At 39.1% G+C, this 19718-nt stretch overlaps 1 protein-coding gene across 1 annotated transcript; it reads right to left on the reverse strand.

Moving 5' to 3' along the window:
• Nucleotides 1-536: 536 nt before the first annotated feature.
• APIP (APAF1 interacting protein) lies at nt 537-18278 on the reverse strand. The gene is made up of 8 exons (XM_075712721.1): nt 18232-18278; nt 12946-13046; nt 9540-9588; nt 6910-7027; nt 5726-5861; nt 3180-3347; nt 2541-2663; nt 537-1302 (listed from the first exon to the last, which is right to left on the reverse strand). Exons 1-7 carry the CDS (start codon nt 18259-18261, stop codon nt 2564-2566), a joined length of 702 nt encoding a protein of 233 aa, XP_075568836.1. The 5' UTR covers nt 18262-18278; the 3' UTR covers nt 537-1302; nt 2541-2563.
• Nucleotides 18279-19718: the final 1440 nt, after the last annotated feature.

The raw sequence follows: 19718 nt of genomic DNA on the forward strand, positions 1-19718 counted from the left end.
TTGTTTCTTCCTGACTTCTTGGTTTAGCAGAATACTTGCCACAGATTTCAGTGCCTTCTGAACTCTTCAGAACATCCACAGCAATTGCCTGTCCACAAGTAGCCGAGTAAGTCTGAATAGTCATCTGCATGAAATGGGGAAAATATTGTCTGCCATCTCTGGCTTCAGCCATCTCCTCTTTTGCCCCAGCTCTGGTTCTCTTCGGACCCCCCTCTGAGTTAATTCACAGCTTTACCAGTGGCTTATTAGTAAACAATATAATAATTTTCTTCCCCCCACTCCAGCAATAGTTTTCTCTTAGGTTGAAGAGTTAATTCACCTCATGGAAGCTCAAAAAAGTGCCAGAGATGATGCAAGGGGAAGTGGTGGGAATGCATGGCCCCTAGCAGAAAACAAGGTCAGTTGGCACTTACCCTGTCTCAATTCACCTTTGGGACTAGAGTCTCAATACTCAATCAGAAAGCTGGTCAGTCAAGGCTTAGCCTGGTGCCACTGGGGGGCCATTCCAGCAAATTTTGAAAGAAGACACTAAGATACATAAATATGTGAGACTATATTTTAATGAGCAGTTTGATTAAATCTACCTTGGGCTGGCTAATCATAGGTCATAAAAAGCTGTTTTAAAGCTGTAATAAACAAAATCTTACTGAAAGTGAATGAATTTAAACAGGTAAAAGCCAGACAAGACCCAGAGCAGTCTCTCAGTAACAACTTCCAAATGCACACTATAAAATTATGTTTTTCCTACTCATTATAATGACAATTAAGAGAATTTAAAAATACACATGCTACAGGCTTAATTTAAAAAAACCCAACTATTTGCACAGCATGAATGAATCAACAGTTCAAACAATGCTTTAAACTTTATACCTAATTTCTAATTAAGGGGTTGTCCTCACTTTTTTCCACAAGAATAAAGACTACTATAACTTCCAGAAATGGAGACCTAGAACAAGTTAAATGATGTAGCAGTAGAGCAGGATCAACAAATGCAGGTTGTTGAAATATGAATTTTTAAAGCATGCAAACAAAATGTCACATTAGTTCTGCATAGCTTTTTTCAAAATCTTATTTTGCATCTGAATTTTCATCCCTCCAACTGTAGTATTTGACAGGATTCATAAATAGCAATGATTGTTCAGCATTTTTTTTTGTTTGTTTTAACTCTCCTTTTCTTCTTGGATGTGTTTAACAGTCAAAACTGACTGCTAACATCCATCAATCAGCCGAGTATAACAGCACCCCCTTCTGGTTTTAATAGCCTGAGGTGGAATCTGGAACTCCCATCACCATGTAAGAAACCTGCACAGGAGATAAAAGATAAAAGTGAAAATCTTCTAAAACTAGGTATTTAGTCATAAGAAATAGGCAAAGGAATATTAATGCCATTATGTTAGCCCAACCTATTCAACTGCAGTGGCTGAGGAGCAATTTTAGAATGGTGTTTGCAGACCATGAGATAGCTCTGTGCAGGTGTGGTGGCCAGTGTGTCTTCATCACTGTATGTGGTGGCAGCACTCCAAATACCTGTTCACACAGAGACTCACTTGACAGCAAGCCTCCTGTCCCACTGCTTCCTCCTCTAGTGTGGGCATAAAGTCTAGTGATCCAAGTACTTGTCTGTTCTGGGCTCATGCTGCCTGAGCAGCCATTTGTCGTCTCTTCTGATGCAAACGTGGTGGGTGGAGAGGATTATCTGATGGGCCAACTCTGTGCAACAAGTTAGCCTATAGTGTTTAATTAGACCACCACTTTGGCGTAGCAACTCTTTTATAATCGCAGTACTGGTATCTTTAAACTTGCTTGGATTTTCAGGAAGAAGTGTCCCAGACTCTGAAACATTATGCTACCACTGTGTTTTGCCATACCAAGCTTTTGCCATACCATATTCCTTAAGTGAGAATTGTTTCAGGGATTCTTCATGTAAAGTACTGCCTGATCATATTATCTATGTGCTTTTACTTTAAAATATTTGTTATGAAAACTTTCAAAACATCAATCATTGCTACATTAGAAAACAGAAAGTCATGGTAATTTGCTGTATGAGGTAAACAGGTGACACTAACCAATGTAACTTAATCAAATTGCAACCAGCCATTTCTGCTGAAGGAAAAAAAATAACCCAGCCCACCACATCAGTAATACCACTGAGATGGACTGAAATCAAACCTGATCCTGTAAGCTGAAGAACAAAAACGCGTGTTCAGGCACCTCTGTATAGATTACTAGCCTGGGGTCTTTTTTCTCTGTTGGCTTTTTCTGGTAATGCTTTATACAATTTAGTTTTAAAAGGCAATTGCACTCCATGCTGTACATAGGTGCTAAAGTATACACAGGACATACTATTAATACATGTCTCTTTGTTGCTTTGTGTGGTAAAGGAGCATTATTTCAGACATAGATACAATTGCAACGGTAATGGAGTGGAGTGGGGGAGATGTGCAATACTGAAGTTTCCTGAGTGGGAAAGCAGACTGAAGTGATGGTGTAATCTGTAGTCTCTCCCTCCAAACAGATCATCTCTACAGATAAATTCAAACCTGAATATAAATGTTGTTGTCATTTACAAGATCCCGTTTTCTCCTGCTGGATGTTTTGAAGGATCTAGCCCATGGTGCTTCATCTGCACTGCGATATCAAACAAGTAATCGTAACACTCACACCTAAAAGGAAAAAACAGTGAAATGTAAAGTAAGGCTCAAGTCTTAACATGTTTTATGAAAATTAATAATTTTCTTCCTTGAGCTTTACATCACCAATTCGATGGTCTGACTGGGCAGCTCTATTATCATTTATTACCATTACTGCGGTATGGAAAGTGCCCAGCATTTTTGCTACAGCAAATGAAGAAGTAAATTCCAAAAATGGGACTAGGGAAGACTACGCAATCAGTATTGGCAGGTGTCATACAAAAGCAGAGATTGCCTGCAGCTTTCATACGAGGAGGGACTTGTCCACATGAAAGGAAAATGTTGGCAACCCTATCAGCCAGCATCAATATAAAAGGAAAACCAAGCAGTGGAATCATGGATGAACCCAAAAGCTCCCTACACATTCAGTGAGGCCAGAACCTAATGTTCTGAATCATTGTCCAGGAGTTGGAAATACACATGACATTAAGGTCATTAAGATTTTGAGGTGTAATGGCAAAAGATACCATATTCCTAAATTGTACTCACATCGTTTTGGCTTTTTCCCAAGTTTCTCCCCATACGTAAACTCCGTGACGTCTGACCAATACAGCACAAGAGTCTGGGTATTTTTCCACTGCACGTGCCATTCTTTCTTTGAGATCCTTCTCTTCTGGTGTATTCTCAATAATGGGAACCACTAGCATATCATCATATCTAAAAGAAAAGTGAATGTTCATGTATTTAAAAAACCACTGTGTTTCGATGTATGAAGCTTCTCCCTAAGAAAGAGAGTCTCCTTTGACTATGTAAAGATGTTAACAAATTCTTAACACTAGTGATTTTACACTCTTCTCTTGTGTGTCACGCTGTAACATAAGAACTCTCAGGCACATCTTTCACTCCCAAACGTATGCTATGCTGGCAATACCTGAGCTACACTTGAGGCACAAGAAGAAAATAACACTTTAATATATTAGGTGTAGCTGTTTGTTCACATACTCTTTGTAGTTGGGTCCCTTTACAACTTTTTCAGAATCTCTTCATCCTGTACTGGCATCACCTACAAGCTTTATCTCAGATTAAATTATTTAAAAGAATCACATCATGAAGAAGGAAATTAATCTGTTTGCTGGAGAACAGAAAAAAAATAATTTAGGTAGTCCAAAAAGCCCCTGGAAATAAGATTGTCCTGCTAAGGCGTATAAATAGAAAGTAGAGTCAACACATGAAAAATAAATTCTCTGTGATGGAGTCATTGGTGGGCTATATGCAATATGTGAGAGCCTGAGAACACCAGTTTCAAAGACAAGATGATGCATGTTACTGAATGGAACTTGCCTAAGAGTTTCTTCTGAAGGAGGACTGGGCTATTTGGCATTGTTTGAACCTTAATTAACACTGGCAGAAACTTGTTTAAATAGTTTTAATAAGTCCCCAGTTCAGGTTCAGATTTATCATTGAGATCACATAGATATTTCATGAGTGGATGCTAGTAGTACTCACTTTCATAAAACACAGAGAGAAAGCAGTGGTAAAAATAATAGTTTGTACTTCAAATCAGATATTCAGAAAATTAAAAAGCCTCATCCCTTGCAGTTTTCAATGCTGATGCTTTCCCGAGAAAGTCTATAAAAATAGTGAATGAAGGAAATTCAGTGGTTTTTGTAGGTTTACTGTGACTCTTAAATATTCTGATCATTAAAATTAGACTTGGAGTGTTTGCTACTAGTGAGGCCAAATGAGCTTGGGACAGTCTGAGACTTCCAAAGCTGTTTACTACAGATCTAGTTCTCCTTCCACTGAAGTCAAAGGTAAAACTATTCTGGCATCACTGGGATATTTAGGCCAACAATACTTCTGAATAGTCTATCTGCAGCATTTTCCTGGATAGCTTCCAGAAAAGGTTTATGTAATTAGAAACAATATAGTGTCAATCCTTTTTTTGAAAGATCACATCCTGTATTGGATTTCTTTTGAATTCAATGGGGAGCCCTGTGTGAGGCAAGACAGTGTAATCGGTCTAGTATGGATCACTATGTACTTAGGAACCATGTAATCTGGAGCTTTGATTTCTTTAGTTTTTCTACTAAGTTAACAGGATGACACAGGACAACTCAGAGATATGGAACCCAATAAATACAATGCCTTCTGACTAACACTTAGGAATGTTTGAGAATTCAAAATGCATATCCAAAAAAGAAAATTGTTTTGTTTTTTTTAAAACAAGTGTTGTTAGACAATTCAATATAAGGAGTGTCTTTTCAACATTAAAAATACAAATAGTAATGCTGACAAGAAGGTGAAGCTGTCAAGTCAACCCAAACTGAATAAAATATGCCCAGGCGTAAAATCACATGCCAGACATAGGGCTTGCTCCCTTGCCAAAGGGTAATAATTAGTTACAAAAATTAACATCAAAAAGTGGAAAGAGTTCAGCATTTCCATTTTTCATCTAATTGTCACATATTATATAAATGTTGTTTGCAGATCCCAATTCAACACTCTGTGGGTGGAGTCCTCAAAACAAGCCATCACACATAATTTGGAATAACTCAGCACTTACCTCAGAGCTCATCCTTGAAAAGTAATAACATTATCTTTAATGAGCTGTTTATTCTGAATTTTCCTTCAAAGTCTGTCAAGTAAAATCTGAAATCCTCTACTCTCTTAACATGCCCTAAACTAGCACAGGCAGTGATATGCGAAGTCCACCCAAATGTAGTTTGTATGTTATCAATCCAACGTAATGTTGGTTGGCTCCAGTTTCAGTTTAACATTGTATAGATGTGTTAAGATCTCTGATCTTGAGATATTTGTCAGGACATAGCTCTTTATTTGGTTTGTTTCTGTAGCTCAACAGACCACAGTAGCCTTGACATTACAAGATTTTATCTCAGATCTCTTCCATAGACTTGAGACTTTCTTAGGGAAAGCCAGTGACTGATTTATTCCAGAAGTCTTTTTACTTCTTATTCCTAATACTTTATATTACACACTTTAACGCACATAACTCAAACGACTTGTCATCTATTTATATTGCTGAAAACAAATGATCAAATAGCATGCCTCTTTTCTTAAATATTGAGAAGTACCGGTAATAGCCTCCTGAAGTACACTTCTGGATTCCTTTTATCATCTCCTGATGAGTAATACTGAACTCACTCCCTGGGTAAAGAAGGGTAGCCATAACAGCAGCCTTGGAATGAGTATGGATCACTGCACCTGCCCCTAAGAACAGAAAAGGAAGAAAAAGATGTATTTTTAGAATGAATTTTAAAATGTGTCTATGAAGAAGATTTCATTCACATACTTGATTCATTTCCATTGGCTACGCATCTTAGCAAATGGTGATCTACTGTATTAGAGGACAAACCATACAGCAACCTAAGTAAAGGTACGAGAAAATTAGTCATCTATAAATGATAATTATGGATTGTCTTAGGACACTAGTGTTAACTAGTTAGTGACAAATTCCAGGAGAGAAACTATTGGCACAAATTCAAGGAGAAACACTATTTGTACATTTCTTTACATACTGCAATGACTGAAACACTCTATTAATTTTATCCGAGTTCTGAGATTCTAAAGAATTCCCAAACTTATTTGTGAGATGAAAGTTTAAAGTCTTTTACTTTCTTTTTATGCTAGTACTATTCGTCAATTATGCACTGATTCTCTGAAAAAATATTTATTGTTATCTTATTGTGTCATGATGGAAAGATAGGTAGACAATAATTATAATTTACTTATAAAGTTGCAAGGTTGCCAAAAGTATGGAATCAGTTTTCCTCGGGTACAGATGTAAGCTTCTTGTGCGGGAAGATCAGAAGACACTCCCTAAATCCTTTCTAAAGTAACAGATGTAAATCTTACACAACAGCAAAAGCTCTCTATTACTGTCCACCTGCAAAAGAAAAGTTTCATACTTTTTTCACCTATCTGTAATTTAGATCCTTTGATCACAGCCAATGGTTATAAAAGGATCTAAAACATTTGCTGAATAGGCAAAACTACTGGTATAAAACTGCTGTAAATCCCCCAGCTCCTCCCACAATGTACTAATATACTGTACTAAAAATTAGTGCCGAAAAGATGATCACAGGTATAGCTACATTAGAAGACTAAAATTCTATTGTACATATTCCCTTGCAAATCAATTTATTTTATAGTTTCATGTTTATTTCACTGTAACTTCCATGTATAAAGAATATGGTATTGAATTTCAGTTTTGTGGATGTGTATATACTGAACTGAACTAAAAACATTTGCTACGCACCTCTCATGGTGTAGGCATTCATAAAAAGAGGTGTGCACTGGCTTTTCTTTAGTTTCTTGTGTGGTGGAGGACCACTGATGTCCTGTTCGTTCATGTCACAAACAAACATATCTTCTGGCTGTAAGAAAGAGGAAATTATTTTGACCTGTGATGACCAAATAGTTGTTTCCCTATTGTCTCCTAGGGAGACAAATATATACACCATATATTTAATATAGAATTTGACTTTAACTTTGTAAAAGTGCTGTAATGCACTGCATTTATTCTAGCTTCTAATACTATTTACTGACATTGTGTAATGTGAATTAAGTACTCCTTCTATTCAGACTGCTGCCAAGCAGCTATTTGTAAAACTAAAATTTTCTCAGAAAGTAGACAGCCTTATAAATAAGCAGCCTTATAAATAACAGACAACAGATCAAAAGGAAAAGTAGTAACTGATTCAAAAAAAGAAATGTAGATGTACTTTTCCTTCCTCCCTTAAAGAACCAACAAGGGACATGAATTAAACATACATATAATATATTTAACTTGGAGAACAATTTTTTTAAACCTTGCTTTTAGTAGCTTTACATGAATGTTACCTTTGCATCAATGAGCTACTCTCAATAGTACAAAGAATTGTTCAGGGCAACAATAAAACTTTCTTCAATGGTATTTTAAAAATCAGCAGGAAATACAGTTGCAAGAGATTTCCTTACTCACTGAGCTCAATCCACTGCTACTGCTAGCAAAGAACAGACCATCATGGTCTTCTCATGTTATGCCTTTGCCTGTCTTACTTGCTAATATCCCCAACGAGCACTGCTACGAAACCCCAAGTTTCTATCAGTGAAGAGATTCCTTTCACTTCTCGTCGTATTTACCCTCAGATCTATAAAACAACAAATCGTTTCCACATATTATTCTATTCTGGGGGAGTTCCTGCTGTCATAAAATAGTTATGATTTACTATTCTCCCCGCCACTTATATTTTGGGGTTTTTTTTGGAAAGGAGACAGAGAGACAAGGTCACCTCTTCATGAGGAGAGCCCATCTATTTACTGAGAATATCAAGACAAAGACATGTAATCACTCTGCAAATAAATAGAGATGAGGTGTTAATGCTTAATTATGTATGTGCCACAGTAACATGAAACTGTAGCCAGACAGCTATAAAGCCATTCAAGCTTGACAAAGAATAAAGCTGGACTTGAGTAGTGTTGGAATCTCACAGTTTTCTGTTACTTTGAAGCAAAGAGATCATCGAGACTAATCTACACTGGCCACTGAAACGCATGCTAGTGGAGTACTGGGTGAAATCCTCAGTTGTTTCAATAAGGCATTCAGTAGTATAACAGGTTTTTAACTTTACATAGGGAAAATTAAACTCTAAACAAAGGTACTTTCATCCATCTCAAGATGAGCTCTCAGGTAAAATCACAGAATCACAGAATCGTTTAGGTTGGAAAAGACCTTTAAGATCATCCAGTCCAACCATTAACCTAACATTACCAAGTCCACACTAAGCCAATCAAGGGTAGACTAGACTAAACCATGTCCCCAAGTGCCACGTCTACTCGTTTTTTGAATACCTCCAGGGATGGCCATTCCACCACCTCTCTGGGCAGCCTGTTCCAATGCTTGACTACCCTTTCCGTGAAGAAATTTTTCCTAATATCCAATCTAAACCTCCCCTGGCGCAGATTGAGCCCATTTCCTCTTGTCCTATCGCTAACTACTTGGGAGAAGAGACCAACACCCACTTCACTACAACCTCCTTTCAGGTAGTTGTAGAGAGCCATAAGGTCACCCCTCAGCCTCCTCTTCTCCAGACTAAACAACCCCGGTTCCCTCAGTCGCTCCTCATAAGGTCTCTGCTCCAGACCCTTCATCAGCTTCGTTGCCCTTCTCTGAACACGCTCCAGCACCTCAATGTCTTTCTTGTATTGAGGGGCCCAAAACTGGACACTGTATTCCAGGTGCGGCCTCACCAGCGCTGAGTACAGGGGTACAATCACCTCCCTGCTCCTGCTGGCCACACTATTTGTGATACAAGCCAGGATACTGTTGTCCTTCTTGGCCACCTGGGCACACTGCTGGCTCATGTTCAGCCGGCTGTCTACCAACACCCCCAGGTCCTTTTCAGCCAGACAGCTTTCCAGCCACTCTTCCCCAAGCCTGTAGTGTTGCATGGGGTTGTTGTGACCCAAGTGCAGGACCTGGCACTTAGCCTTGTTAAACCTCATACAGTTGTCCTCGGCCCACTGGTCCAGCCTGTCCAGGTCCCTCTGCAGGGGCATCCTACCCTCGAGCAGATCGACACTCCCACCCAACTTGGTGTCATCTGCAAACTTCCTGAAGGTGCACTCAATCCCCTCATACAGATTGTTGATAAAGATATTAAACAAGGCTGGTCCCAAAATGGAGCCCTGGGGATCACCGCTCATGACCGGCTGCCAACTGGACTTAACTCCATTTACCACTACTCTCTGGGCTCGGCCAACCAACCAGTTTTTTACCCAGCGAAGACTACGCCTGTCCAAGCCACGAGCTGCCAGCTTCCTAAGGAGTATGCTATGGGAGACTGTGTCAAAGGCTTTGCTAAAGTCCAGGTAAATGACGTGCACAAAAAATACAGTTCAACGTACCTGTATTCTTTCCTTTTGGACTCCTGAAGGAGCGATGTAGATTTCATTCCTAAGAAAAGTTACAGAGAGGGAAAACTGATAAACACGAGGTTTTCAACTGCACGGGCATTAGAGCTCTGGATTCACTGAAAAGGAAACAGCAAATCTCGCCCCTCATAATTTAATAACTTTCTTGCTCCTTCCATAGATTGACATTAGCGATAGGACGAGAGGAAATGGGCTCAAGCTGTGCCAGGGGAGGTTTAGGTTGGATATTAGGAAAAATTTCTTCACGGAAAGGGTAGTCAAGCATTGGAACAGGCTGCCCAGAGAGGTGGTGGAGTCACCATCCCTGGAAGTGTTCAAAAAATGGGTAGATGTGGCACTTTGGGACATGGTTTAGTCTAGTCTACCCTTGATTGGTTTAGTGTGGATTTGGTAGTGGAGGTTAATGGTTGGACTGGATGATCTTCAAGGTCTTTTCCAACCGAAATGATTCTATGATTCTACGGTTTTCAAAATAGAACCAAATCATACAAGGGAATATGAAATCTCTAACTTGCAGGGGTACAAAACCATCAACTTGACAAGAGATCTGAAACACACATAGGAAGTGCAGCCTTATTTTTCCTACAAAGAAAAACACACAGCCTCCCCCTGCAATAATTCCAAAGTCAAATCCCTAGAATTCAGAATAAAAATGGAACAAGTGAAATTGCAAGCAGATACTGATCTATGACGAAACAGGTGATGAATCTATTAATTAAAAATCCACAGACTACCTATAAACAATATTAATTATCTGTAGTATTCTACAATGTAAATACTTTTGGGTTTTGTTATAACTGTGTAGTTCATGTTTTTAACACATTTATGTATGTATTTGTATTGATAAAAAGATAACAGTCATTCAATACAATTAAATGATGGAAATTCAAGTAGAAGTACATTACTTCTTGCAAGGTTTACATGAACAAAGACTATAAAAAATTGATTTAAATTAAATTGATTTTAAGATGGTATCTGAAATATTTTCAATAATAGCAAAAAAAGTGAGATTATCTCTCTCAATTGTAATCACTATTTGGTTCCAACAGTAACATATTAAATTCAGGCACACAGAGACATCTAGTGAATAATTAGTCAAGTTACAAATATATTTCCTAAGGACCATGAGGTATTTATATTTCTGGACAAGAGCACTTAGAAGAGCAGCAAAGCTGGTGAAGGGTCTAGGGAATAAATCTGATAAGGAGTGACTGAGGGAACTGGCGTTATTTAGCCTGGAGAAAAGGAGGCCAAGAAGTGACCTTAGAGAGTCTACAACTACCTGAAAGGAGGTTGTAGTGAGGTGAGTGTTGGTCTCTTCTTCGAAGTAGCAAGTGATAGGATGAGAGGAAATGGCCTCAAGTTGTGCCAGGGGAGGTTTACATTGGGTAGATAGGATATTAGGAAAAATTTCTTCACTGAAAGGGTTATCAAGCATTGTAACAGTCTTCCCAGGGAAGTGGTTGAGTCATCATCCGTGGAAGTATTTAAAAGGCATGGCGTTTAGGGACATGGTTTAGTGGTGAACTTGGCAGTGTTAGGTTTATGGTTGGACTTCATGATCTTACGGGTCTTTTCCAACCTAAATGTTTCTATGATTCTATGATTCTAACTCTTCCACAAATACAACTCTTAAGATGATGTACTCTTCATTGTGGTAAAAAAGCCGTGAAGCACATCAAAATGTGGCTTTAACGTATTGTAATTTTTAACATTCCTGAATTAACGCTGCCAACATTGCATTAATTTAGTCTTAATTCCTTTGCATGAGCAAGATGATTGAGAGTGCAACATATTGAGAAATCAAGTGGTAATCTGGTTGCTAATGAAAGACATGCATTTTTTCTTAAAACAAATTGTTTTCTTTTTTAGAAATTAATCACAAAGGGAAAATCTGATGATGAAATACAGCCTTTGAAATACAGGACACCTGATGAACGATTCTAGATCCATTTTTAATATGCTATCCCATGTCCAAATTGGCATTTTTATTCTGAGTAGTTGATATGAACTACACAGTGAGTAGTGCTGATTAGGATTAGCTGGTAAGACCAGTTGTTAGAATTTCAATCAAATTTCAATTGTTCTTTCGCTATTTCCTACATAACAATTCTAAGCTAGTCTGATATCTGCCTCATAGCTATTAATTTTGAAACATAGCTACTGTTACAGTTGGTATAAAACAGTACAGCTACGTAGATTACTATTGCTAGACCACGTACAATATTGGTACCAACTCAAATACATATTTCTGTGTAGTCTGAGCAACCAAGTTATAGACCTTCTGAGGAAAACTGTACTACGATAGTGTATTCTCTGTTAACACCATTTGCCTTGCCACAACCAACACGAATCGCACTGAAATGACAAATAGGCTACATTTAGCTACTGATGAGAAATTAGTGCTAGAAAGATCTTTCCATAGATGAAGAACTTTAAAAACAAGAATTAACCCTCTTACCATTCCTCTCATTATTATTATTGCTGTTGCTTTGATTGCAAAATCAAGCAGAGAAGTGAAATGACCTGCACAAAGCCATGATAACAGCACGAATATTAGCACTTAGAGCCTTTACTTCAGATCTCTCTCATGTATTTGATAGCAATGGCTGTTTGTGTCTTCATGCAAGTGTACATCAGAAATATGAGAAGTCAGACACTTTCAAGTTAGTGTCACAACACCCTGTGACTGCAAGAATTGCAGGCACTGTACAAACTGTTTTGCAGAATGAAGACTTCTCTTTTTTCAGTGGCCACTGAGAGGAGCTCCGTCTGCATTAAAAGCTTGGAAAGTATGAACAGGGGGAGACAAGCAAAAGAAAAAGCGAAGTGGTGCTCTTTAGTAGTGGATACACACCAAAAATTGTTTTGCTGTTACCTGTCCTGCTTTAATTATATGTTAAGAATATCTCCTTAGAAATTATCTCAGTAGAACAGTAATTTCCTTCTTAAAGGAAATGTCTTGCCTGCAAAATGCCTAGGGTCGGATTCATCTCATCTAACCACAGGCATTTGAAAGCCGTGTGCCTGATGTAACCGACTCTAAATTCCGTCGTCAATGAAATGAAAAAGGGGGAATACATTGCTCCTTAAAGACAATTAATCTACCTTAAACAAAGATAGGAAAAGGACAGGAAAAAAAAAATCACACTCTGAAGTTGGCTCCCTCCATTGAAGGGAATGCAACGATTAATTCAGACTAGCCACCTCCCTTCTGTATGGTTAAATTTGGTGTACTGTTCATTTCCGCCTCGACCTTCTTTCTCACTCTTGACTTTCAAACATTTTTCATGGAACTGAAATGCCCTCACCAACTACTAAACACAGCCATCCTCTCACTCTCTAACCATCACAATCTTCCTCATCCATCTTTACTTACCCATGTTTCAAGCTGATTCCTCCACCAGTTCCTGTTACCCAGCCTAAACCATAAAACAGTCTACAAAGCTCTGGGATAAGATTTCTTGGATGTAACTTCTCCTAAAAATAAATTAAAGAAATAAATTAAAAACCATCAGAAGCATCACAAAACTAAGAATTTAAATTCTGAAACTGAGTTTAAAGGGGTAGTACTTTCATACTGCTGTATGACAGTCTAATTTATGCTTATGAACTTCAGTTACAAAATGACTGCGTGTTTGCACAATGCCCTTTACACTCTGCAGGGGCCACTCACACCTTGAAACAATCAAGCAAAACTCCCAAATAAAATGCACATCTGATTATCCTTCACAGGAAAGGTCTTATCTCAAGTTTATTCAAGTGCAGTGGCTCACAGGTATTACATCAGCGAGATGAAATCATAGGCTATTGCCATAAAAAAAAGAAAAATAAATGCATCTAACATTATCCATTTTGAAAAGCTCAACTAATAACTTTTCCCATTGAATCAGTTTTCTGTAGGTTTATTTTGCTTGCTTTACAAATTTCAGTAGAACAGACTTTATTAGTTCTATTATATAATATTTTTACATTAGCAGTCAAAAATACTATAGAAAACATAGGCACATTATTGGATGAACTTCACATTCCTACATTTCTACAACGTGAGGTTACCTCACATGCAGTTTAGCCAGAAAGCAAATTGCATTATTTTAATATTTCTTTCAGAAGGAAAAAAAGTTCTTAAATATTCCATTGCTTATTACATCAATAAATATCTCTATATCTATCTATTAACCAAAGGTATCTGTAGTGTCAGAGATTCATTCATAGTTAATCTAAACCAGAATGGCTTTACAGTACAAGCCAAAACTATTTATTGGAAATCCTAAACATTATTCTGCACTGAACATATAAAACTAAGAAAGCTGTACCTAACAGGTAGCAGTCTTTGGTGAGTACTACACTGGAAAAACAAAAATTTTGAATGTTTGAACCATTTACATGAGAAATATAACCAGTGTACACAGAGAAAACTGTGAGATGCTACTTCAATTCATGCTGTGTGCTTGAATTTATGCATTTGCATGTTGTCTTGAGTATTTCTTTTAGCTTATCTGAGAGAATAAAAAGTCAGTCTTCCCCCATATACCAGTGTAAAAATAAAAATCGTATGTGCTTTCACAAAGATACATCTGAAAATATCAAGTAAGGAATCAAATGTTAGAGAAACAGAGCAGTAATTTTATTTACATCAATTTATCTCCCTGGGATGGGGTAAGATTTCCACCCACATTACCACAGTAATACAGCTGATTTTGTTTCTTATATGGGTGTGTGACAGGAATCAGCAATTAAGCACAACAGATGTGCTCCTTGCATTGTTTTCAATAGAAAAATGGATTAGTTTTAGGAAGGCTAAACCCTTAGGTCACCAAATACAGTCCTCTGCTACTACAGCAGAAAAGAAATAATTCTTTTTATATATGCATTAAGCCTGATGAGTACTTCAAACTTCATAGCATAGCACCACATTCTTCAATGGCACTTGTTTCTGAAGCGATTATCTTTAAAGAACTGGGATTCAGTTCAGATGCTATTCCTGCCTGCCCTGACTTTGTTTCTATTATTTACAGTCTCTTTTAATACATTAATAAATCATCTGTTTATTCATCTCAAGTGATAGAAACAAGACTCTAACCAGCAATCCTAGAAACTTATGTAAGAAGTTAAAATTTTTAAAGCACCATGAACCTTCATCCGTTCACACTACCTGAAACAAATAGAACAGCATATACAAGAGTACATGAAGGAAAAAGACCCCAGGCCAAATAAGCAAGCTCCTACATTTACAGTGAAAAAAATCTGAAATCTTCCCCATTCAGACAGCTGAAAATGAAACCACTCCTTTCCAGCTCTTTGCCACTGAAAATAGTAATATACAACAACTATACTCTGACTACCTAAATATTCCTTAAATACTAATGACTCTGCAATGTACTGTGAATCTCAAAATATTAGTGCATATGTCATATGTTTACAAATACAAAACAAGTGCATAGTATGTGAAAATTATGGGTCCCTGTTTTGTTGTTCTGATTTACTTACACAGAATTAATGGCTGTATGTAATTTTTATCTACTCACCTGTCACAAAACTGAGTCCCACAGTATCTGGTTTTGACTCTTATTCAAAATGATATCACCGTGTATTTATAACCTATGTAATACTCTGGTATTTTTCATTTCAAAGAAAAATTATGTCTCTTCTACTTTTGATGGAATAAACTTATATTAAACAGGTTTATGTTGCTATTGTTTATTGAATGTACACAGTCATAAAAAACCCTAGATTATAATACTCCTACAGTTGTTTCATATTTTCCCTGTTTGATGAATATAGACATTTACTGCAAAATTCGTATTCATGGGAGAACGTGAGTGCTTTTCACCACTACATGTTGTTAGGTATGAAGGAAAACTCCACAAATTTCTAACTATTTCTAACTAAAAGAATTGACCAATTTTTCAATCCATTAAATTATTCTTTTGAAAACAAATTTGCCGGTAAATTTCTAAACAGAACCTGACTGAAAGTATTCAGTGAAAATTTAGAATATCTCCAGCAGCCAAATCTTTTCCAAAAATTATTATTGTATTCTGCAAGACTGTGGTTGCTCAAGCAAAATTAGCTTTTTCCTGTTTTATTCAAATTACTGTACCTAATATGATTTAAAAACCAAACCAAAACAAACCCACCTTCCAACCCAAAAACCCAGAAAACAATGTGGATCTAATATAATGGAAATCAAGGTGGACCCAGGCTACTCGTGGAACAAACATATTTTTAAAGGTTTTGGGGATAATTTTCAAAAGGTGTAAAACTGAACTACAATGTGGGTATTTTAAGATATCATAGTAAATAAACAGTGCCTGAAATACGTATCTCCATTTCATAAATTGCTTATAAATCATATATTTTCCTCAGAAATAAGCACAGACTGCATAGATGAAATCATACTGTTGATATTTCATACTGATGGGTAGTATGATGAGGTTTCTTTGAATAGCCGCATGGTGATAAGTTTGATGTGGTCAAACAGATTTGTGCTACACTGTATACATAAAATGAGAAAAGTACCATTAATAAGCTGGTGGACTTCTGTTTAAAATCTGTCTTTAGAATAGAAATGGATCAAATAAACTAAAGTAGCAAAAATAATGTCATGATCCTTTAAAAAAGTTTATTTTCTACAACACCTTCAGTACCATACAAGGATTGCACAATGCAAAAGGAGTCTTTTTAGGTGGGAAAAAGAAATAATTGTAATGAAGAGATAGGAAAGCAATGTGGTGAGGATTCCTACTCTGCTTATAAGTCACAGACTGTCAATTTTTATAGTAAGTACAGACCTCCAACTGAAATTGATGATTTATGGTGTGCCTTTTTTATGTTTTGAATTTTTTTTAATTGGAGTAATTGGAAGCTTTACTAGTTTTTTAAAAATGACAAGTGATTAGCTGCTCTACTGCTCAGCTTAGTCATTTATGCCCATGAAAGGACATTTCCAAGAGAAACGTTTGTTTAGCAGCAGGAACCCACATTAGGGGAGGTATTCTGTTAACACCCACAGAATAAAGAGAATAAAAGCAAAAAATAAGTAGCACATACCAAAACTGGTAGGCAGGTAGTTACTTAGTACCAATACCTTTGCTGAAACATTAAGAAAAAAGTGGTGTTGTCACTGTTCTCTCCCCTCACCCCAATATCACAGTGACTCTAAAGTTGAAGACTGAGTGATCCTTGATGGTCTAAAGTAAGACCGTAAGACTTAAGCAAAGGGGAACTGGGATTTTGTGAGCCCCTCAAGATTGTCTCCTGGTCCTTAGAATCACAGCAAGCAGAGGCTTTGTTTAATGCAGCCCCTCTGAACAGACAGACAGACCATTTGCATCTTGTTGCAGTTGTTGCAGGGGGCTGCATACCACAGGAAAAAGCTTCCAGTTGGTCTTGGACTTGCAGAACCAGGCGTGGGGGAGGCAGTGGCAGCAGCACGGCAGAAATGGCATGGGTGCAAGACAGTGGCAATGATTCTCAGGCAGGAGACAGGGAAGGTGAAGTGATGGAGACGGCAGCCAGGGGCAAGTTTGACAAGGTTTGGAAGCTCCTACTTTAACCTCATCTTTAAAACGTCCAATGACAGTGAGTCACAAACTCCTTAGGCAACCTGTTCAACTGTCCCAGGTTAGAAATATTTTCCTAATGTCTAACCTAAACCTTGCTTGCTGAGATTTAAGCTTGTTATCTCTTACCAAACACTTATGGACATACAGAAGACATTCTTCCCTTTCATCTCTGTGAAAACATTTTACAAATTAAGATGACAACTCCATTTGCTCCTTATTTTTTTCCTCTTTTCTGACAGGCCACATTATCATTATTATTATTATCATCTGCTGATGATTCTCATCTCCCTATTGTTGGTCCACACTGTTCTTGATGCTTGGGTTGGTCTCTTGACCAGTTCCACATACAAACAGGACAGGTATTTCAAGCCTTGTCCAGGTGATGCTCCCATACGCTCTAGCATGTTTGATAAAGCACAGCACTGCTGACTGATGTTCAAGTTGTGACGACTTAGAGTCATGAACAATTCCCAAACTACAAAAAACCCCAAACAATTAAACACAGAAAAAAACCCCAAACAAACTAAAAACCCCAGTTACCATAAATAAATAAATAGGGCCACGAGTCCTGTAACTACAGCCAGACTGTCAGCTGTCAACATTTTGAGAAGTGCAGTAAATTTCATAACTTCTCTATATTCTCTGCTAATTAGTAACTATGAAGGTTACTAGCTGATTACCAAGGTTACAAGAATAGCCTGAACAACTGCAATTGCGAACTGCTATCCTGGAGCACCCGCTGATGCAAAGTGCCCCTAGCCAGGCGGTAGGCTGAACGCAGGCAGAGCGCAGGGCTGCCAGCAGCGTCCGGGGTGGCACAGGTGGCCACGGCAGGGCCCAGGCACACCGGCAAGGCCGCTGCCGGTTCGCTGTCCAGCCTCAGGCCTCCCGAAGTCCCTCCCAGCCGGAGAGAGGACCCTGGGGTACTCGGCCCCGCCTGCAGGAGATGGCGAACCCCTACCGTGGGCCGCGCGGCTGCTTAAATGGGACACTGTCGGGACGGGGCGTGCGCGCCCGCCCCGCTGCCAAGCCCTGCGCCCCTTTAAAGCCCACGCCGCCTCAGGGGCAGGCGCCGCCTGCGCATAGCCTCTCGTTACCTGTGCTGTGTCGCGGTTGTTAGCCGCCATGGTGCCGGTCGGACGGCGAGTGCGGGGGTCCTTTCTCGGGGACCTCTTTCCGGGGCTGTGCGAGCGCTTGCCTACTCCCACAGTGGGGCATCGACCCGAGCAATACCCTAGCGGGCCGCGCGGGACCTACCCCGGGGCAGAGGCAGACTGCCTGGGGCGGAATGGAGAGACCAGCGCGCCCGCCCCCGAGGTCGGGAGGGCAGGAAAGGGCCAGTAGCGGGAGTAGCTGGAGAGGAGATGTGGGGGCACCCCCAGGGGCAGACAGGCAGGCAGCGCTGAGAGGTGCGGATGCGTCTGTGGTAGGCGCTTGTTCGTACCTGGGGTCATAGAGGCAGTTAGGCCCGAGCAGGCGAGGGGCTGAGCGCCCACGGCAGTGGGCCAGTGGCAGGGTGGGGGGCTTTGGTGAAGCCGCTCCTCCACGCTGAAGCGACTTGGCCGCGGGATGTGGGGGCGTGCCGCTTTTTTTCTGCTCAGGCAGTGAGATAGACAGCCCCGGCGCTGGGGAGGGCAGGGAAGCGAGGAGTAGCAAGATGGCAACTTCCTTGTGGCTGAACTGCGGCGGCAAGGGGGTGGCGAGGCTGCTGCTGGGGGGGCGGCCAGCTCTGGGTGCTGGCGTGTCTTTCCCCGCTCGAGGACGCTGGAGGCGTCTGCATACGACCCGAGAGCTACTGGGTGAGTGATGGGCTGGATCCTGCACCCTTCGTTGTTAGTCGGGTATCAGTGCTGTTGGCCTGCTGCAGGTGTATGTGGAGGCGTTGCGACGTTAAGTAAGGGATGAGGGTAGGTGATGCTGAGGGAGAAGTAAAGCCCAATTTAAAAATGACTTGAGATAATTTATTACTTTTTTTTAGTGTTCTCGTAAGTCCTCTGCCCCTAAAATTTTCTCAGTGTCAGGAGTATTTTTCTTTCTGTGATATGCCAGCAAAAGCAGCCTAGAAATAGATCTTTAAGTTTTTCTGGTGAGTATGGGAGTAGGGGGGGCAATAAACTGGATGCATTTTTCCACTGTAGAGCTAAAATCTTCTCAGCTCTCTGCTGATTCAGATAAAAATGTGCGTGTTTTTTCTGAATGACTTGCTGCAGGTGACTAGAAGTTTGCAATGACTTTCTAAATAATTCATGTTAAATTTTTTTTTTCAATATACATTAGTTGTTATTTAACAATCAACATTTAGCTATAATTACCACAAACAATAACATAGATTGAAAATGTATGTAACTCCCATGTGGGAGAATACAGCAGAATTTCAAATGCTATCACTTAGCAACTATAAGTAAACTGTTATTTTCTTTTAAAATTAAGACCTATGATGTATCTGTCAAATTCTTTTTTGTTTGAATCCATTTGGGAGACAACATGTTTCCATATGCAGATTATTTTGTAATTTAGGCAGTATGTTGAACTTTCAGTGAACAGGTTAAAGGAAAACATCTGTGAGATCAGTGGTTGTCTTGCA

The sequence above is a fragment of the Pelecanus crispus genome, chromosome 6 (genome assembly GCF_030463565.1).
Source record: "Pelecanus crispus isolate bPelCri1 chromosome 6, bPelCri1.pri, whole genome shotgun sequence".
Lineage (NCBI taxonomy): Eukaryota > Metazoa > Chordata > Aves > Pelecaniformes > Pelecanidae > Pelecanus > Pelecanus crispus.